Here is a 21,969-nt window from a genome sequence, read left to right on the forward strand (position 1 = left end):
ACTGTGGCTGGTTGAGAACCTATTCTATATAAGCAATTACCACTCCACTCTCACAGGAACAGCATCCGGGGCACAGCAGTCCTGGCTCCTCTCTGCTTTGCTCTCAAAATGTTAAGTATCTCTGGTTCCAAGAAGACTACACCCAAGCAACAATCATTCTAAACTCACCATGTGGGTTAATATTTGGAGAACAGGCAGAGAGAGGGAAGAAATCAATACTGAGTTTCTAAAACGCTGTAAGCCACTTTGGGAACCTTGTAGGTGAGAAGTAGGATATAAAAAAGCCAACATTGTGTTTCACAAATCTAATTCTAAGGATGCACAAAATATAAAAAGAAAAGCATGTGAAGTTCAGTAATCTGTTTTATATCTAAACTGCTGACTGAAACTTTAATCTGTGTATTGAAGTCTGGATTTATTATTCTCCATACATAACAAGCAAGATTGTCTCTATCTGGCTACACATTCTATTTAGTTTTTCCCAGTCATTTACATGTACAGTTTTAATTTCTCAGGAAAAAATGTAAATATGTGAAATAAGACACTCTAAACTAAGGGCTTTGTGTTCCAATTTTATACAAAAACTAACTTCACTCTCTAAGGTGGGCAGAGAGAAAGATATTGCACATTAAACAAAACATATATACATGCAATTTGCAGTTCACAAGGATTCAGCACCAACGTGGAAGCATCTGTTATGAACTGGGGAAAAGTTCTCTTTATAGGCTATGGTAAGAACAATAAAATATTGTACATAAAGGGCTTTGGACACTGTTGCAGAATATAAATGGTAAATATTATTCTGGTTGCAGACAACTTACTTCTCCTTGGCTCTGCAAACGACTTGGTTTCTGTTTTTCTTGTGCAGTGGCAGCAGACAGACTAGTATCAGAGATCCGTACAGTAGTTGGTGTCAGTCCTGCCGTAGTAATTACTGCTGGGGTAGACACCAGGCCTTGGCTGGCCTGCTCTAAAGACTTTGCTTCTTGACTTCCAGCTCCACTCAAAAGAACCTGGGCAGCAGCTGAAGAAAAAGGAGTGAAGGGCATCTGAGTATCAGCACTCACTGGTTCATCTTGCACCACAAGAGTTCGGCCATTCTCCTTGGTGTATGTTGCAAAACGAATATTGCGGTTCATTAGAGGAGAAAACTGAGGCAGCTGCTTGGCTCTTGGATCTGGAGTTGCATCACCACTGATGTTTCCTTTCCAAGCTCCCCTGTTTGCCTCACCTCCATCACTGCCATTACTATCCACTTCACCCCTCTCCTTTAGTTTCTTTGCTGCATGATCACAACCAGCATCAGAAGCATTTTTCCTCCTTCGTCCATCTTTCCCTTCCACATTTTCTTTCTTCTTTTTCCCTTTTGAGGATTTGCCTGGCTTTAGAGACCCTCCCTATAAAAATTAAGAAAACATGTATCACTGCAATGGGCTAGACAAATAAAAATTTCAGGAAACTGGTCCCTGAACTAATGACTTTAGCAATTGGAATACAAATGTAAAGTTAATACAGGCTGCCCAGAACAATTACACACATCCACTTAATTCGGAAAGTAAGCTGAAACAAAGTGCCTTTCAAATCTTTAAACCGCCCCTGCGGAGCGGATTAAATAGAAGGCTAAGGGCTTCTGGGGAGGAGTTAGGGCGGGACCAGTCCGGGATAAAAACTTGGAGGAGACCAATCAGGAGCCGCCAAGCGGCTCCTGATTGGGCCCCTCCAAGTGCCACTCGGGGGCCAAGTGACCAATTGGGAGGCGCACACCACTTGGCCCGCCCTGGACTGCTCGCCCAGATGCTTCGCCGCCGGGAGAGCTGCCCCCTCCTTTCCCGGCGGTGAAGCATCGCCCTTGCCTGCGCAGACCCCAGCCAAGAACGGACCGCGCCCACCCGCCACTAACGAAAACAGCCGACTCCCGGGGATCCTCACGGTAAGCTTACCTACCCTCTAACCCCCCAGCCGCCCCAAACACTCTGCTTATCACCCTCCAAACACCCCCACACAGCCCTCCGTACGCCTCGCACACCCGCCGGCCCACCTTCCGCTTGCGCCACCCGCACGCTCCCTTGACCGACTGCACGCTCGCTCCCACTTACCTGGCCACTTGCGTCGCCATTTGCTGCGCGTCCCAGCCGCCCCGCAACAAGGCCGTGGACAGGCCGCCCGGCCTGCCCAGCCGCCGACAACACCTTCCGATGAACCACGCATGCGCGGATATCCGCGCATGTGTCGTTCCAATCCCCTATGGCCTACCCCCACTCATGCGCCGACTGCGGCACATGCCTTCTCCCGTCCCCCTCGCTCGCTCACCACCCACCCACTCCCGCGCTACCTCTGGCCGCGGTGGAGCCTCTGCCGTCAGCGGCGCCTCTCGGGGCGCTGGAGCCTCTGGTGGCGGCGGAGCCTCTGGCGGCGGCGCCCCTCACCCGTGCCCCGCCTGAACACAGACCCGCTCGCGCTCCGGCCCTCCTCACCAAAGAAGAGGATCATCTACTGCGGCCTGCTCCAACTCCTACATTTTCCCCAGGTAGGCCACGCCGGGAGGGGGGGGGGCGGACCAACCGCTAGCGCCCGCTGTATTTAAATTGCAGCGGGCTTATTTTCTAGTAAATATATATAAGTCATCATTAGAGGTAAATACTACAGTAAGATTTTTCAGGAAAACACAATAGTATATCATGGCTTGGTGTTACACAGTACCTCAGCCAGAGCAGAACTGTCCATCACTACATGAATCAGTCGAGGGTCCACAGACTTGATCTCACCAGTCTAATTCATTATGTGATGAAAGGAACAAAGGGAAGACAAAATTAAAGAGTGGTAACATACATTTGTCCTAAGGCAGTTTTAAGCTTCCCTCAGTATCCCTCCACTTATCTTATCTTTTTCAACCTCCATTTGTATAGCTTCTTTATCCTTCTCCAGACCATTCCTGGGATCTTTCTCAAACCTGGTTTGGTACTTTTTAATAAGTTACAGCCAACAGTGTTTGGATTCCATGTGGGTGGAGGTTATACATTTCTGAAGATCTTACCCGTATCAACATCATATTCCTTGCCTCATCCTCCATGGTCATCTCACCCACCAAGGAAAAGCTTTTAAAAAATCAGCAATTGCTAGATCCTTATAGCATTTTAACAGTGTGATGAGTTGCATGGGGGGGAAGGTTATTTCCCTCTTTAATGTATCAAAAATAGCCCTCCATTCCTCCTTTTACATTTACAACAACCTGCAGCAGCTTCTCTTTCATGTGAAGGAGGCATATGAAGGCATACAATTTTTTGCTCTGGATGGGAAAACAGTGCTACCAATCTCCTCCCTTATGTGTGCATACTCATGTACCCTTGCTCTGGGCAAGAAAAAACTGTTTCACTGATTTCTCCCCTGCATCAAAGCCACTCTTCCAGACACCAAGGCAACTGCATATTATTCCCCTGTGGGGCAAGGTGCAGTTTAGTTATTTCATTTATAACTGGCCTTTCTTGATGAGACTCAAAACAGGTTAGACAAATATTAAAACTAATCAGATGGCATGAAATATTGAAAAAATGATGGAATATGACTAGAATTACAGAATTAGAAAATAATGTTAACCAAAAACTGCCTAAAGCATGGTACACCACAATGAAGGAAGTAGATTATAAAGGCAGAACACAATATACTAAAAACAAGCCAATGAATACAACATAACAATAGACTGCAATTCTATTCCTTATAAAGTATCCTCTTGAGCCGTTCCATTGTACTACAGTTCTGACTGAGGTTTGGTGGCAAAGGTTTGCTTTGGGATGATAACACAGAAAAGGCAGCCAAGCACTGCTCTGAAATGCTGTGATGTGTGTATAAGCTGCCATTTTGAGACTGGCTCTGTCTATTAATCCATTTTGTGATCAGTAACTATGAAGGCTCTTTGGGGAAGAAAGGTTCATGTAGAACATTTACTAGTTGTCTTTCTGCATTACAGGAACTCACTTGGACGTACGATATAAACAGAAACAAAACAATCTGTAACCCTAAAATACTCAGTTTGTGTGCAGATGATGCACTAAGTAAAACCCACTTCTGGGCACTTGTCAGAGAAGAGGAAGAGTTCGGCACTCAACCCATACCAGTCTGCCCTCTGTCCTGGCCATGGGGTGGAGACGGTGTTATTTTATTTATTTTTTTAGATTTCTATACTGCCCATTTCTCTGCAGCTCTGGGCGGTTTACACTGAACATTATATAACTTACATGGAACATTATACAGATTATAACATCAAAACAACTTTCAATAAAACATCAAAAGACTACATCAAAAGATTACAAAACCTCATCTTAACACTGCCCACGGAGCCGCGGGCGCCGGGGACGAAATAATTCAGTAAGGCCTTTATGGGCGGGATGTGTCCGGGATGAGGAAGGGTCTGGATTGGACCCTTACCCCAGACAGACAATCGGAGGGACCAATTCCAGCCCCAAGCAACTGCGAGGCGCGCACAGCGCACCTCGCAGTTGCTCCTTTGCCGCCGGCCTGACGCGTCGGGAGACGCGAAGGGCCTCCTGGTGCGTCAGGCCGCCAACTGCTGCTGCCACAACCACATCGCCCCCCCCCCGCGCAGCCAGCCACAAGCCGGCGCCACTGCAAGCTTCGGGAGCGCCGCCCCGACGGAGCCAGCCACAAGCCACCGCCACCACCAGCTTGGCCTGCCCCACGGACCAGAAGCCACCCAGCTCCTGCAATGAGGTAGGCACCGCTCTCATGGTGCGCCCTGCTAGCACCCGTTGCATTTTGACTACAGCAGGCTTATTTACTAGTTTATAATATAAATAACAATTAACAGTAACTTTGGGAGAGTCATGGGCGAGCGTCTGGGTGGACCAGCAGGTGTTCTGAGTCAGTCGGCCTCAAGCGAATGCTTGGTGGAGGAGCTCCCTTTTGCAGGCCCTGCGGAATTGTGGAAGTTCGGGCAGGGCTCTGATATCCTCAGGGAGCTCATTCCACCAGGTGGGGGCCAGGACAAAGAAGGCTCCGGCCCTTGTTGAGGCCCGACACACTTCTCTGGGGCCAGGGATCTGCAGCCAGTTGGAGGTAAGACTTTTGGGGGGTTATAGGCAGGGCGGCGGTCTCTCAGATACACTGGGCCCAAACTGCATATGGCCTCAAAGGTGATTACCAGAACCTTAAATTTACTCCGGAATTCAACTGGAAGCCATCCAAGTTGTTGGAGTACCAGCCGGATGTGGAATCCCCATGATGTTTTAGCGAGGATCCTGGCTGCAGCATTCTGCACCAGTTGTAGTTTCTGGATTAAGGATAAAGGTAAGCCTGCGTAGAGTGAGTTGCAGACGTCCAGTCTAGAGATGACCGTCGCATGGATCACTGTGGCTAAGTGCTCTGGGTCCAGGTAGGGAGCTAGTAGCTTAGCTTGGCGGAGGTGGCAGAATGCCAGCCTCGCTACCTTTGTGACCTGGGCTTCCACACTGTAAGGGAAGCATCCAGGATCACGCCCAGGTTCCTGGCGGAGTGCGTTGGTGAGAGCTGCACACCGTCCAGGGTGAGCAGATGCGCTTCCTCCCATGGTCCCTTTCTACCCAACCATAGGACCTCCGTCTTTGTAGGGTTGAGCTTCAGATGACTCTGCTTGATCCTATTTAACCTAGGCTCCCTAATTTGATTTGTCTGGGAAGGGGGCTTGGATGGCATGGCGTAGTCCTGATCAACCCCCTTCTGCTGGCAAAATGAAGCAATCTCCTCCCTCATTAAAACCAGAGTCCAGTAGCAACTTTAAGACCAACAAAGATTTATTCAAGGCATGAGCTTTCAAATGCAAGCACTCTTCCTCAGACTTGCAGGAAGGCAAAGAATTTTGTTCCTGCTTCCTTAGCAACCAGTAAGAACTGCCCGACACAGATGTCCTCCTGCTCAGAGGTAGAAGTTATCTGTAGGCTAGATCAGTTGTCCCTAACTACCATAGTGACCTCTTCACCTTTTTTTCCAGTAATTCTTTAAATATCAGTTAGTCGTCCTGACGGATGACATATATCACCAGCTGGATCAAGGGGGTTCTGCTGTGTTGGTTCTGTTAGATCTTGTTGGCCCGCATTTGATGTGGTTGACCATGAACTGCTCTGCGGTCTGGGACCCACATACCAAAGGGACCACCTATTGCCCTATGCCCCCTGCAGGGTTTTATGCTGTGCTGTGCGGGTACAAATTTGTTGGTCATACCCAGCCCCAGGAAAGCGTGTCTGGCTTTGACCAGGGCCTTTTCGGTCTTGGTCCCTACCTGGTGGAATGAGCTCCTGGAAGAGCTACGGGCCCTGCGGGAGCTTTCAACTTTCTGCAGGGCCTGTAAGACGGAGCTCTTCCGCCAGGCTTATGGTTGAGGCCAGCACCTTAAGGAAGATCTGGACCCCCCCCCCCCAGACTATTCTTGGCGGTGAAATGCAGTGAAATGATGAATGACCCCTTTGCTGTAGTTGGGCTAGGTTGTGTATGTTCCGCTGCCACTTGGTTTCTTGCGTTTGCGATTTTTAGGTCTTTTAAACTATTTTATTGTATTAGGGGAATTTTTATTGGGGATTATATGTGATCTGCCATGAGCCTCTTGGAAGTGGCGGGATAGAAATCCAATAACAGTAATAATAACAGTCAGCATAAAGGGAAGATGGAGATGGGGGGGGGGAAAGCCATCTGCCTGCGCTCCACCACGGGTATAGTGCTGGCCTTGAAGGCCCTGGTCCCGTGGCTGGGCTGCCCCACTCCCAGACCTCCTGCCCGCTGGGGAGCAGGGAATGCTGAGGAGCAGTGTCATGCTGGCCTTGGTGGCCCACATCCTGTGGCTGGGTCACCACACTCCCAGGTCTCCTGGCCACCAGGGAGTGGGGAAGGCCAGTCAGCCATGCTCCATGGCAGCCCAGTTTGTCAGATGGCCCACCATGCTCTACAGGAGCCCTCCCACTCACCACCCCTTTGTAGAGCCTGTTTTGCTCTGATACTATAAAATGTATAAAACTGCTGGTAAGACAAAACAACTAAAATTAATCAAATGCTGCTTCCCAAAGTTGAAGTGTGAGGGGGGCAGATACACCTTCCTGGGGAGATTGCTCCTAAGTTGTGAGACCACCACTGAAAAGACCTTATCTCATTCACCTACCAGATAAACAACTCTGGTTGATAGGAAAGTCAAGAAGGCTTGGGCTTCTTCTTCTGATTTTACCAACCGAGCAGGAATGGAAGAAAACAGCCCATCAAATAGCTCCCAACTAACAAGTTTGCCCTTCCCTGGTTTAATGCCATGATCGACTAATCAGTCTAACCTTTTCATTACATAAGTTTAATTGTGCAGGCTTTATCATTCCACAATGAAAAGTGCTAGAGACTAACCTTTTAAAATGGAAAGCAGAAGACTGTGGCAATAGAGAATTAAAATGTTACAACACAATTAAGATCTAGCAATTACCTGATCTAACAAAAACCCTCCAAGGAAGGGGTAGAAATGGTGGCAGGGAAAACTAAAGCAAGGAAATGGAAGGGGAAATGCTGTGTAGGTGAGCTGCTGCCCTACACATCAACAAGAGCAACTAAGATTTGCCTACAGGTAGAAGCAGCCAAGGATGTAGGTGCAACAGCAGTTCTCATGTTCTGTTTGCACAAATCTGGTATTATCTTGAGTTAGATTCACTTCTATGACAAGAGGTGTAAAAATAATCTAGCACAAGATTTAAAACAGTTCTTTCCATCAGGACAGAGAGAGATTCCACATGCCAACAGCTACCTCTGGATCCAATACCACTTACGGAAGTGAAGCAATAAGTTCAAATTATTCAAATAACGGAAAATGCACATAACTTTCTATAACTGTAATATTTGGGTTTCTAGAAAGTGTAGAATATTTGGAGAAATGTGGACAGAAAAAGATGCAAAGTGTACTCTATCCTCTCTGACCATTCTGTACGGCTTGTGAAAGAGCTACTCAGCCAAGCCTATGGCTGAGGTCTAAAACTATTAGCATCCCTACCAGAACTCAGAAGTCAAGCAGTAATGGACCATCTTTATAAGCCCTCCATTTCTCTCCCATGATAGGAGAGCAGGCAACTGTTTATATTTGTTTTAATTCTATAATTTAATATATTTACATTTATAGTTTTATACAAATTTTATTCTATTGTAAACAGCCCTGAGTCTCACAGAATAGGGCAGTTAATAAAACAATAATAATCTGTATACTTGATAAACTGATATAAGAAAACTGATCTAGGAAAAACTGGTGAAATTTTCAACTTTTTCATTAAATGTCTAGCTAGATGAACCCTTTTTATTTTAAGGGAGGGGATGCAGAACTCGTATGAAAGCCAAATTCTGTGCTGATTAGCAAAAACCATATACACTGACCTTGACAGACCTCTGTCTGAACCACTTTTCTTGGGAAAATAATAATAATAAGAAGAGTTGCTTTTCTCTACCAGAAGGAGGCTCAAAGCGGCTTACAGTCGCTTTCCCTTTCCTCTCCCCACAACAGACACTCTGTGAGGTGGGTGAGGCTGAGAGAGCTCTGATATTTCTGCTTGGTCAGAACAGCTTTATCAGTGCTGTGGCGAGCCCAAGGTCACCCAGCCGGAGGCACGTGGGGGAGTGCAGAATCGAACCTAGCATGCCAGATTAGAAGTCCGCACTCCTAACCACTACACCAAACTGGCTCTCAAAATAAGGAATAGGATAAACAAAGATGAGGGCACACCATTGAAGATTAAGAGTGTGTCACAGCGAGGATAAGCAGTGAACTGTTTGATCTCTGGCATCACTTCCTCCTGATAAAGGTCGTTAACGCACTGCCTAAATCTCACCCATAAATCTTCTATATGCTATTTACTTTCCTGATACATAAAATCTATGCATGCCAATATAGTTCATAATTCATTCTACTGAGCTATTCCAGATATATACCGCTATGGATATACAACCTATAGACCACCACAATTTGGATTTAATAGAGCTAATAGGGGTCTATTCAAAAAATCTGCCATAAAATGTTATATACTGCAGCTGTGATTATTCTGAGTTTTCCATAATTTACTGAAATGTTATTCTATAATAGTTAACACAGCTGTAAAATAATATTATCAGAAAAAAATATGGAACTCCACATTATTTCTAATGGGTAGTTTGAACCTAAGTTGAATGGCATAAAAGGTTTGAGGGGCAGGTGGTAATATTCTTGCTCTGAGAATGCTTCACTCCCTAAACCTCTATAATCTTCCACAATGGTTCCAATTTCTCCATGGCATTATTAATAGAAATAAAATGCTTGCTTACAGATAAAAGGCAAAAAAAATTGTTTTTCATGTCAACAGAACTGTTAGTGTTCAGCACAGGCTAATACAGTCTGGATTAGATGTTACAGACAGCACCAAGCCCTAGTTCAGTATTAGGAGCCCATACCAGGAAGGGGGAAGGAAAAAGAAACCTGAAGAGAAAAATGCTCCACACCTCAGTCAGAACCACCTCCATCAGGCGGGAGATGGGATCTTGGCAGCTCACAATAGCAGAGACCCAACTGTCTTCCTCTTCTGGCTGGTACACCTTCACTCTTTGACCCTGAGTACTGTACGGACCTAGAAAAAAGTTCAACATTAGAATAACATCTAATGAATTAAAATCATTAATCTGTAATCAAAGGATACACAAGAGATGTACAATGGCAAAAAAGTACCTCTGATTGACAAGAGGTTGTTCAGAATGAGGGGGGATAAAGTGGTAGGGTCTGCAGTGAGAGAATCTATGAAATCCTTTCTGTCCCTTCCCACTGGCAGAAAAAGACCCATGGATTCAATTAACTGAAGATGTGGTGCAATCCTGCCCCCCCCCAAATAAAGCTGTAGAAGGGACTGAAATATATCCAGTACCCACTTTATCATATATATAATACAAAATGTAGACACTAAAAAGCTTTTGTTTTATTTAAACAGTAGCAGTAAACATATACAGCATTAGAAGTGGAGTTGCAAGCTCAGGCATTTCAAGACATCTAAATGTATCTTCATTTCAGTCAGTTGAGGAAAACTGAAACACCTCAATACTATATCAAAGGCAAGTTTTATCTAAAAGCAGAATGAACTTTTTTTTAGAAAACCAATATGTTATTAAGAAAAAGCAATACATTTGGATCTTCCTGTAGATGTTCAGTTTATAGTTAAGAGGCTGAAGAAGTATGTGCTTTATTCTTAGGGCTCTCCTTATATCCTGTTTGTGCTATTCCTTTTCCTTGGGGTGTACTGACTGGAGGAAGCAGGATAGTATGTGGATCTTCTGGTTCTTATGAAAGGATGAGTTTATCTTTGGTATAAAGGAGGAATCTGTCATGAGGATCACTGAGTCCTTTTGGAAAGAAGCCACAACTTATTGTGAAGACAAAAGATTTTGAGCCTTGTCTCACGTATATGATAGCCACCAGGAAGACTATGTTGAATGCTGGTATAAAGAGAAGTATTAACCTGGTGTATATTGCCAGGACTTTGTGTAGATCCCAAGAAGGGAAATGGTGTCACTTGGAGGGGGATAGACAGCTCCTCCCAGAAAAAGATACAAATGTATGAGCAAGATACCCATTGTTTGTTCCCTGTGTAAAGAATGAGGACAGAGCCGTAACTTGTCTCAGAGCACTGGGATAAGCCTCTGTGAAAGAATCACAGCATCTCCTTGATACCAGTTGATGAGAAGCTAACTTTCTTCCTGCAGCACCACCTGTTAAATGTTTCCATGTTGCTTTATACATCCTGTTGACTGACACCAGGAGCTTCCTTGGTTGGAAGGCCTCTAGAACAGACGTCAGGGACTTCATGTGAAAATGTCTTCTGCAGGCCTCATGAACAATATTAAATCGGGGATTGCTCTCCATTGTCCATTTCTCTTGGGCCAAACAAGGAATACAGAACATGTTCCAGAAGATACCTGCATCTCTGGAACATGCCTGAATTTTCAATAGGTGACTTATGGCTCATACTCGTATTACATTTTTTGGGATACATTGAGACCTACAAGAGGGGAGGTACCTGTTCTGGGGGTGTGTGTAGAATTCTACTGTGTACCCCTGACTGATGATGTTTTGCACGCACCTGCCTCGACTGGACAATTCCCAAGTTAGTGCAAAGACTGGGCAGTGTGCCCCTATGATGACATCCCTGGCAGAACTGTGACTGCCCATCCCCTTTGCTGGCCTGGTTGTGTTGGCTTGGGGGCAGAGCATCATGATTTGTTTGTTCATTATGATTTCTTTATTCCAGGAGCACTGATAGACATACTGTTTGTAGATCAAGATGGTAGCCATGTTTGTCTGTAGCAGTAGAAAAGAGCAAAAGTTCAGTAGCACCTTGAAGACTTGCAAGTTGTGGCAGGGTATGAGTTTTCATGAGTTACAGCTCACTTCTCCAGAACAGAGCAGTGACTCAATGAAAGCTCATACCCTGCCACAAATTATTAATCTTTAGGGTGCTACTGGACTCTTACACTGTTTACAGGAGCTGCAAAAGGAGCAGTAGGAATTCTAGGAAGGTTTTGTTTAACTTACTGTCTTGTCTTTCAAAGAGGAGAGTATGGTTTTCTTTTCCTCCTGTTTCTCCACTAACACCTTGTTCAGAGCTGTGTTCCCAAAGTTCTCCTTGGAAGGGCATGAAAGAGAGGTTGTTTGGACAGGTAATGTGCTTTTCAGTGTTTCAGCTTTACACTGCACTGGCTATGATACTGGCTATGTCGGATCTCCTGAAAAAATTCATGGCACTCAAGCCAGCATTACCAACAAAGGCCACAGCTCTCCTTGTTTTAGCAGAGTTTGTCTTAGTTTGACTGGGCCTGGATTTAGGTTCTGTAGCTCATCCTCTTACAAGTACTGCTGCTTTGGCAAAGACCAAAGCAGATATACAGGTAGGAATGGTTATGGCTAAAGCTTTGATCCCTTGAGGATAGCTCATTTTTCCTATTAACGCAGGGTTCCTTGGTGCACTGTCTGAATTCCAAAAGTAGACCTGTTACTCTGATATCTACTAACAGAACATATAGTTACCTTCATTGTAAAGTAGGGAGGAAGTAAATGTTTTTTGCAATTTTGTGCACACACTTAACTTTTCTCCTGGCACTACCTACTCACTCCTCAGGTTTATTCAAAAGAGAACCTGGAAAGGCCACAGTGGATGGGATCTGAGCTGACTGGCAAGACCCTGGAATCTCCCTGGTTTGAGGCAGTATGTGAGGTTTGGGAAGTGTCACCAATAGGAAATTTTTACCCCCACAGTAACCTTAGCTAGGTGGTGAGGAAAAAACTCTTCTTGGATGAGACTGGTGCTGTACTAGAAGCCTACACATCTAGCCATTCTCCTTCCTCTCTATCAGCCTGCACAGAATTTGAGTATGCGTATGATTGATCGGAATCTGAATGGCCAGAGGGTGCAGTGTGGAACTGCCCAGAGGCAACAGAAGAGGGTGGAAGGTTACCTGCATTTTTGCACCTGGACCCTAGTTTCTGTCCAAGGAAAAGTACTGACAGTCTGGAGAATATGAGTCAGTTTCACTGGAAGGCCCTAAAATTCCTTTAAATCTTTTGGTGTGGGAGACTGTTAAGACAACAAAGGACAGAAACCATTATGTCTACACTTTTGTTTTCCCCCCAGCAATTTTGAAGATACTCCACAATTGTAAAGACTTTGTCTATGAGCAAATATTGGGGTATAAAACCCTTCTGAAGATCTTAGTACATAGATGGATAAAGGAGAGCCAGATGTGACTGCATTGAGCTTCCCCATGGTTCCTTTATGTGACAAGTCTTATTGTGGCCTGTGATGAGTTTCTCTGGACCACCTGAGTTGCATTGGAGGGGTGTCTGGCATGACTGAATCAAAGAGTTGCCATCTGCTCCAATGTGCTGCTTCTCATGCTGCTATTGTGGCAGTGGCAGTAGTTCGAAAGGTTTTCGCCCAAATCTAGGTCTTGGCAAGGGGGAAAGGAATCTTGGAGAACTCTTGGCAGTTAGGAGTGCCAGCCACTCATTCAACGTGGGGAGCCAATATGGACAAAATATATACTCTAGAAGCACCATCCTCTCCCTCAACATAGAAAGCCTGTGCAAGCATGATACTTGTGCCAAAAGTGAATTCTGGTGGCCAAGTATCCAACTGAACTCTCCCAGTTCAGATAGGCATCCTCATCATCTGCTCTGAAGAGGCACCAGCACAGGCACCTGCCATGCATGAGGACTTGTGGTGATATTCTGATTCTTTACTCTTTTCTTCACAGATACCTTGTTTTTTGGAGACCTTGGGAAATGTGTTCGATGTGCAGTGTGGAAGAGTATGAACTAGGACTTGCTTCTTTGCATAGATAATTTGCATAGGCCTGCAAGTTGGGGGTTTAACTCATTTCAGGTTACCTCCCTCCACTGGAGAACTAAAAATGCTTTAAAAATTAGACAGTTGGTCTTACCTCTGCTAAATATCTCCTGAAGCTTTTGTTCACTTATCAGTGCATTGACAGCTTCCCTCAATATAGGCTGTTCTTGGAGAATCTGGTTCTGACTTTCTGTTGCCATCTGCCAAGAAATGTTTTAAATTTGAGAACACCTGTTCACTTCAAGCAACACACTGAAAGAGTTTATATTGTTTAGACATGATTGCTTTACCTCCCTTTTTGTTGTTTCCCTATGCTGCAAATTTCTTGATTTTCTCAAATTTTCAGTTACTCTGGTACTACACTGTAGTAGTAGAAAAGACCAAGAGTCTAGTAGCACCTTAAAGACCAACAAAATTTGTGGCAGGGTATGAAAAGAAGAAGAAAAAGAGTTGATTCTTATATGCCGCTTTTCCCTACCCGAAGGAGGCTCAAAGCGGCTTACAGTCGCCTTCCCATTCCTCCCCCCACAACAGACACCCTGTGGGGTGGGTGAGGCTGAGAGAGCCCCGATATCACTGCCCGGTCAGAATAGTTTTATCAGCACCGTGGCGAGCCCAAGGTCACCCAGCTGGCTGCATGTGGGGGAGCGCAGAATCGAACCTGGCTTGCCAGATTAGAAGTCCGCACTCCTAACCACTACACCAAACTGGCTCTCATGAGCTTTCATGACTCATTGCTCACTTCTTCAGATATGATCTACATGACAGTGTTCTTTCATTCATGCATCTCAAATTGCTTCCTGCGTACTTTCTAGCTCACAAAAGAACAGAAAGTACTCCCAAAAGCATTTATTTCATAATGTTTGTACTATACTTACAATCTTCAATCAGAAAATTGTTTGCAAGGACACATAGTGCACCAGGAAAAGGCTACTGACATACATACCAGCATTCTAGTGTGAAAACGTGGACTCAATTTTACTCAAAAACAATTTTAGTTTAACTTCCTAGTATTTTTACTTCCACGGTGAAATGCAACAGGCTCAAATCCATGTAATACAGAAATATTACAACATAACAGAACACTGGAAGAACTCTCACATACTAGTTATCAGATAAGATTTACAGAGTTAAGTTAACTGCATTGTTTCTCAAGTGACAAAAATCTGAAATCAGAAACATCAATGGCAATCTTGGATGTGGCAAGAAGGATTCTGACTTGTTTCTTTGGACACACATCTTCCAATATCCTTTGAATAGGTCTTCAAATACACAAGTAATACAATCCACTAATAGAAGTCTTCCAAAATATATTGGTAAGGGAGCCAAAACGGGATCCGGATTAAAATTTAAACTGTTTTCAAGGTAAAAACCTTTTCTTCAGTGGCTATTCCCTAAAATATGAAACGAAATTATAAGCTTTCTTTAGACAGCAGATCCTCGTGCCTTATTACAAACTTGTTCTGAAAATCCCCAGTTTCAAATGTAGTTTGTCATGTAGCGTGGCAGTTACTATTTAAGAAAGACAAAGTGCAGTACATTTCTCTGGACCCCCACCAAAAACTCTTGTACCCAAATGTTATGGTAGGACCCTAGTCCTTTTCTACCAAATTAAGATGAAAATCAAAGAGGGAGACCACTCAAATACGACAATCATACTGTCCTCTGAATTATCACTGACTAAGTGACAATTTATATCTGTACTTCAATTTTGGAACTCTAAATACCTGGAAATGACGTAATCCACTGGCATCAGACAAGAATCTCAAGTCTCGGTCCACTAGAGATTCTACTGGAACCACGGGACCCAAACCCAGCTTATCTACTAAAGGTGTGAAAGTCTGTGGATAAGAACAGAACTAAAATGAAGACCTGAAAACAGATGGAAACACATTTATTGCACGTGAGACACTCAGACTTTTCAAACTAGCCTTCTGTATAAAAAAAGTAAAAATATTCCTTCGTATTTAAAATCTTCTTGGTGGACAAATAAAAAAACCCACAACCCCACATGCAAAATTATCTACTGAAGCCTATTTAGTTATTTATTATATATTTGTATAACGCCCTCCCCGAAGGCTCAGGGCGGTTCACATAAAACGACCATTGAACTTACCGAAGAGGGTCCCTTCTCCCCTGGAATACGGAGGACATCTGCAAGGATGGGTTTTCCCTTCGGCTTTTCAGGGAGGCAAGGGTTAATTAAAACATCCTCCCTCACTTCCTGTCCTGTGTGCAGTGTCTCATTACCCAGTCTGGACACTCCAAAAGCCATAGAGTAGAATAACTGAAACTAGAACTTATTAACCTTAAACAGATTAATTATCTTAATTTGTAAACTTTTTTGTTACAGAAAGAACAGGAAGGAAAGAGGAAATATGCGGCCTTTCGCTAGGCTTACCTGTCTCTTGCTACCTGAATAGTGTTTCATGTTCCGGAATCAGATTGAGAGGGCCAGATTGTTCTCCGTATTCCAGGGGAGAAGGACTCTCTTCGGTATGTCCAATGTTCGTTCTCCCCCTGGATCGGAGGACATCTGCAAGGATGGGTCCTTCTAGAGCCTAATATACCTGGGTGGGTACTTTAGACTGGTTCCAGAACATGTTGCCAGACTCACTTGCCGAGGGCAGCGTCAGCTAAACAGTAGTGATCAATCTCGTAGTGCCTGGTAAGCGTGGCAATAGATGACCACATTGCCGCTTTATAGACTTCTAAAACTGATGCTCTGTTTACGAAGCCGCATTAGTAAATGCCCTGCGAGTGGGATGTGCAGTGATCCCTGTAGGTATTGACAAAGTAAGTGATTTTTATGTCTCAGCCATGTAGGTTCTCAGAATTCTAGTGATCACTGCTTTGGACATCTTCTGTCCGATATTCAGAGAAGGTACTGAAAGGAAAAAACTGTCAGACCTTCTTATGCTTTCTGTGCAAATTAGATATGCTTTAAGAGTTCTCAGAACCTCTAATTGTGCCGTTCTCATTCTGTAGGATGTTTTATATCCGGTCAGACTAGTGGAAGAATAATTTCTTGTGAGCTGTGTACTATGGTGTCTATCTTAGATCTGACTGTCAGTTCTAGGTGCAGCACTGCCTTATCCTTGTGAAGGATACATAAGTTTGATCCTTTGGATAAGTCTTCCAATTCTGACATGCATTTTTCTGATGTGATGGCTATGAGAATATCACTTTTATACCCAAGTCTTTGTGACAGGCTCAAATGGAGCCTTTGTCAGAGCTTGTAAGACCACATTCAGTTTCCATGTAGGGGAACTATGTATTTGTGGCAGGGCTTCGTGGTTTCCCTCTTCAAGAAACCGAACTATGTGTGGAGGCTTTAAAGTCTGTGGACAAACAGTCGCAATTTCAGTTATTTGTCTTCTTAAGGTGGCTGGTTTTAACCCTGAGCCACCATGTCTTATAGGAAGTTCAGAATTGCTGTTACTGAAAGCTTTAGGAAAATACACCTTCTTTCTTCTTCCTCATCTCACAAAGGCCCTCCTGGTGACATTGTAAAATCTAGTATTTTAATCTCTCCTGGAAGCTAGGATTATTCCTACAACCTCCTATAAGTACCCGGCATCGGTTAGATGTCTCCATTCAATTTCCAGATGGTAATTCTCATCCAGTCTGGATATGGATACCATAAGGCAGTGGTCCCCAACCCCCGGGCCGGGGACCAGTACTGGTTCGTAGATCAGTCGGTACCGGGCTGCGGCTCCTCCTTGTCCTCCTCCCTGGCTGCTGCCTCGGAGGCTGCCCTGCCACTCTGCCGCTGGCTCACCTTTGGTGCTTTCCAGTGGCCGCCATGGCTGGGGCTCCCCCTCGGCATGGCAGCTGCTGCTGGCAGCGCCCTCCCCAGCGAGAGGCGGGAAGTCAGGGGCGCTGGCAGGAAAGCAAGTGGAGCAGGGGCTCAGGCGGTGGTGACGTCCCTCGGCAAAAGACTACCCCCCCGGGCCTAAGTAAAATTGTCAAGCGTAGACCGGTCCCTGGTGATAAAAAGATTGGGGACCACTGCCATAAGGGACTCGTGTAGTAGGCCTGGCATCTATGGAAGCTTGAATTGTGGTTCCGCTGTCAGTTGTAGTAAAGTTGAGAATCAGGGTCTCCTGGGTCGGTATGGCGCCACCAGGATGCCCGCTGCTTTCTGTTGTATGATTTTGCATAGGAGCAAGGGAATTACAGGGATCGGCAGGAATGCAAAAAGCAGCCCTTCTGGCCAGGACATCTATGTTTTTTTGCTTTATATGATGGAATCTGGGCATAAATCAGTCTTCAGTGACCACTCTTCTCGCAGGTCCTGCACCTTAGCTAGTTCGCCTGTGTATTTAGGATTCACTTGATGTGTTCTGCCTGAATTGATAGGAGATTCTTTTACGACTACTCTAGAATCCTGGTTACCTCCTTCAGAAAGCTCTGGATTGGGAACCCCTGTTTGTTGTGGTAGGCTCTGGTCACTATGTTGTCCATCCATATCAGAAGGTGTCTGTGCATGACCCACTGCTTGAAGCGTTGTATTGCCAATAAGATGGCTCTCACTTCTAGCATGTTGATTGTTAGGGGTGCCCCTTCCTTCATCCAGGATCCCCGGATAGTCACTCACAAAGGGGCTAACTAGCCTGAAAAAATACCCTTACTCTTGTTGACCATGGAACCAACGTCCTATAAGGTCCAGCACCTGTGAGGTGCTGCTCTGCAAGCTGGCTCAAGCACTCGATCTCACAAGAATGTCATAGAGCTATGGATGCAAATGCATTCCTGATGTCCTGAAGATCAGGATTAGGTTGACCAATACCTGTTCAAAAATTGGCGCAGTCACAAGGCCGAACAGGAGGGCTCAGTACTGGTAGGGATCTTCCCTCTGCAGAACCAGAAAATCTGCGGTGTGGTAGGTAGATGGGTACATGAATGTATACTCAGTGAGGTCCAAAAGAGGTGAGGAATGCTACATCCTGAAGGGATTCCACAATGCAGCAGAGTGTGTCCATGCAAAACGTTTTTGTTTTTATGTTTGTTTAGCTTGTGAACCTCAGGTCCAGGAAAGCTCTCCAATTCCCATTTGGTTAAGGAACCAGAAGAAGAAAGAGTACACTTCAGCAGCGCTCTGAAATGGATGAAGAGAAGATGATCTATTACACAGATCAAAATGTATTTGGTAGAATGTACTTGATTCTATCTTGTAACCTTGTTCCACAGTATTGATTTTGCAGCTGTCTACCTGTGGAATGCTCCACAGTCATGCTCTGGGCTGGGAGCTGTCCTCTATCTATCTTGTCACTTCTGTTACCTGTGCCCCTATTTCACCTTGGGCAGAAGTTGCCTCTTCTTTGCCCCCTTCGGAAGTGTGACCACAATCCTCTGCAGTTGTCTTGGCAAAGGTGTTGTAGGGCACCCTGCGTGTAAAAGGCACCAGGGGAAAGTCTGTTATCAGTGTTGCGCCTCACGTATCTAGGCATTACTCCTATTCTTCCTTTTGATGAGGATACATTCCAGAGCCGAATGGATGATCTCCCACAAAGGGATAAGCTGCCCTGATGGTTTTTTGTTTTGTTTTTGTTTGTTTGTTTGATCTCTGCAGGCCGTGCTATTAGCCAAAGAAACCTGCCTGCCGCAGTGCTGGACACCCTGGCCCTGGAATTAAATATTATGCTGTCTGGAGTTGCATCTGCCATAGAGGAAGCAGTCTTTAAGAGTCTATTCACTCCTTCAAGAACCCTGGCACTGTCAGCTGGCAACTGCTGTATTAAGTTTCTTGCCTACACAATACCTGCTCTGTTAAGGATAGAAGTTATTGCTACCGCTCTTACTGTCATCGCCATTGCCTCATTCGCTCTGTGGAGTGCCACTGTATCTCTAATGTTTCCCTCTCCATCCTCAGAGACTACACCTGGAGAATGAATGGCCACCACAGGGACATCGACGGAAGAAACCTGAAGTACTTCTTTACTATATTGGTGAAGAATGCAAAGACTTTTAATAAAAAGAAATTAATGTTAATGAAAGTTTTTTGTTTTTGTTTGTTTTTTGGTAAAAAATAGAAGGAGGGGGGTGCAATTTTGGGGCAGCCTCTGCAGTAGGGAAAAAGTCCTCTACATCCACAGCTGTCCTGCTCTTTTTAGTTTGGCTTGTTTGTGTATCAGGTTCCTCAGATTGTTTTAAATTGACTGCTGCCATGGCTATGGCTAACATGTATTGGTAACCATCCTGTTTAAGTGGCCTGCCAGATTGATCTAGAACAGATACCTCCTCAGTGATTTTACCATCTGAAAGGAAAATCTGAGTTTACTATCAGAGGAGTCATAATGCACAGATGCACAGGATCCCCTCTTCCTGGCAACTTTGTGGGCCAATTATGGGAACACTCATGGCTACAGCCAATATTAGACTCTTGCCCATAAGAGCTAGTTGAGTAAGGTGAGGAACCTTCCCCTTCAGATATGTGACCCTCATTCTGACAAAAAATCCAATTTCTTGTCTCATGGTTTTACAAAGTTGATAACATTTCATAACTGAAGGGTTTTTTATTTCCCTGAGTCACGTGAACCCTTGGATGCTTGTCCACAGTGTCTTTTGGAGCCATAGCAGTATCTGATGCTGCAGCTGCACCTTGCTCAGGAGCTCTGCTGGAATAATAAAAAGCCTTGGAGGAAGAAGAGCTGCCCTCGCCCAGGGCGGATGTTGTTTAGGTCAGCTTTTTTGTTTGGGGCTTTCTTCGCCTTGGTCGGAGTGGCCCCTGGGGCGGCGCTCACCGGGCCTGTTGCCTCTCTTTCCGAGGCCCCTAAGAGAGCCTGGAGCTCAGTCTGCTGAGAGGAAATCTTCATTATCCCAGAAGAACTCAATCAGGGACAAAAGGAGCTTAGCTGCAATGAATAAGGCTCTCAAAAAGACCATCACAGCTCCTTTCTGGCCAAAAAAGCCACTAGCAGAGGCCTAGCAGGCCTTCTCCTACCTCTCTCACTAATCTCCCCTCCAGGCGGTCCTTAGCCACTAATCTGACTAGGAAACAATGAAACTGGAGGTCAGGGGAGAAGGAAGGGGTGGGAGGAAGGAAAGAAGGCTAGAAAAGTTGAAAGTAAAGGATTTAGAGAAATGAAAGTAGCAGAGATCTCTGTCTATGCTGTCTCCCTATCTCAAGGCAGGGGAAAGACTGGGGAATGAGACGCTGCACACAGGACAGGAAGTGAGGATGTTTTAATTAACCCCTGCCTCCGTGAGAAGCCGAAGGGAAAACCCATCCTTGCAGATGTCCTCCGATCCAGGTGGAGAACAGAATAGAAATAATACAGATAACTTAGATTAACAATAATGAATGAAGTGAAACAACAAGCAACACGGAACAATAAAAAAATCCCTGGGGCCAGGGATCACCAGGAAGTTGGAATTGCTAGAGCGTAAGGCTCTTCGGGGGGTGCAAGCAGAGAGGTGATCCCTCAGGTACACTGGGCCCAGACCATGGAAGTTGATAACCAGAACCTTGAGTCTGATCCGGAATTCAATTAAACTCAACTTCTTGGCAAAGTAAATATCTAGCACCAGGTAAGTTCTAAACATCTACTCTGCCATGACCCAACTTAAGCTTTTTCTGTAATATGAAACCAATACAACTACACATATTATGAAGTTCTTAACATTTTACGTAATATAATAAAAATGTATTTCCTCAACTGAGGTTTAGCTGTACTGGGTTCAGTTCCTTAAGCAATTATATAGCCACAATGGAGGGCAGTATATAAATGCAAATAAATTAAAAATAGCCTAAATCCAGAAATCAACAGTGAATATTTAGGCTTCCTAAAGTGCAATCCTGACCAGTCACACCATTGTAAACCTACTGGGCTTAGAAGGGTACAGCTCTGCTTTGAATGACACTGCTAATTAGACAGCAGAACCATCTAGCATCCAGGCTTGTCATGAGGCTCATTTTGATTAAAAGTAACAAGTGCCGATACTCACCAATGCAGGCCAATATGCAACTGACACTCTAGTTCCTTCAAGCTGAACAGGGTCATTTCGAGGAACCCAAACGAGTGACCCTTCTAGCATCAATACTATCACTTCTTCTGCATGAACCTTTACCCAAGCATGTTGCTTCCAGTTGCACCGATCAAATTCTACAAATATCTGCAAGAAATTTCAGAATGGCCTCTTCAAAATAATTGTAGATAACATACTTGTATACAACCAAGAATCACAGATAAGTCTCCATTAATTTAATTTCCAGATTTCTTTGCAATTTAATGCCGTTGTATATCTAAGTTGTGCAAATATTAATAGGAAAGTTAATAGAAAGTTATACATGCATGCCAGTTTTTTCTCCCCAAAACAGATCAAATGGCTTTCTAGCCAAAATACCACATAATAAAGTGATGAAAGACTGTGCAAAATGTCCTTTTTCATTTCTTTTGCAAGTTATTATTGTGCTAATTCTCTTTAAAACATTCAGATAATTTTCTTGAATCACGGCTTCATCTGCACAGTACCTAATATCTGTAAAGGGCTCAGGGAGTGGTATAAATAATTCGCTAAGGCTAAGGGAGCTGGGCAGAGTCCGGGATAGGAAACAGGGGCCATTGGCCCCGGACTGACAATCGGAGGGGACAAGGGGCCAATCGGA

The 21,969-nt window shown here is 44.7% G+C and overlaps 1 protein-coding gene across 8 annotated transcripts in view; it reads right to left on the bottom strand.

Moving 5' to 3' along the window:
• The window catches only part of KDM3B (lysine demethylase 3B), a 97,405-nt gene that overhangs the window by 47,683 nt on the left and 27,753 nt on the right, over positions 1 to 21,969 (bottom strand). For 6 of the 8 annotated variants that reach the window (XM_077326133.1, XM_077326132.1, XM_077326138.1 and 3 more), the window contains exons 2-8: positions 21,309 to 21,476; positions 15,086 to 15,199; positions 13,453 to 13,558; positions 11,549 to 11,638; positions 9,472 to 9,596; positions 2,701 to 2,769; positions 822 to 1,397 (exon numbers count right to left, since the gene is read on the bottom strand). In XM_077326133.1, the coding sequence (XP_077182248.1) occupies positions 822 to 1,397; positions 2,701 to 2,769; positions 9,472 to 9,596; positions 11,549 to 11,638; positions 13,453 to 13,558; positions 15,086 to 15,199; positions 21,309 to 21,476 (1,248 nt within the window). The remainder of the gene's footprint in view (positions 1 to 821; positions 1,398 to 2,700; positions 2,770 to 9,471; positions 9,597 to 11,548; positions 11,639 to 13,452; positions 13,559 to 15,085; positions 15,200 to 21,308; positions 21,477 to 21,969) is intronic. The other 2 variants (XM_077326135.1, XM_077326134.1) reach the window with 1 other exon arrangement.

This window comes from Paroedura picta, chromosome 3, assembly GCF_049243985.1.
Source record: "Paroedura picta isolate Pp20150507F chromosome 3, Ppicta_v3.0, whole genome shotgun sequence".
Lineage (NCBI taxonomy): Eukaryota > Metazoa > Chordata > Lepidosauria > Squamata > Gekkonidae > Paroedura > Paroedura picta.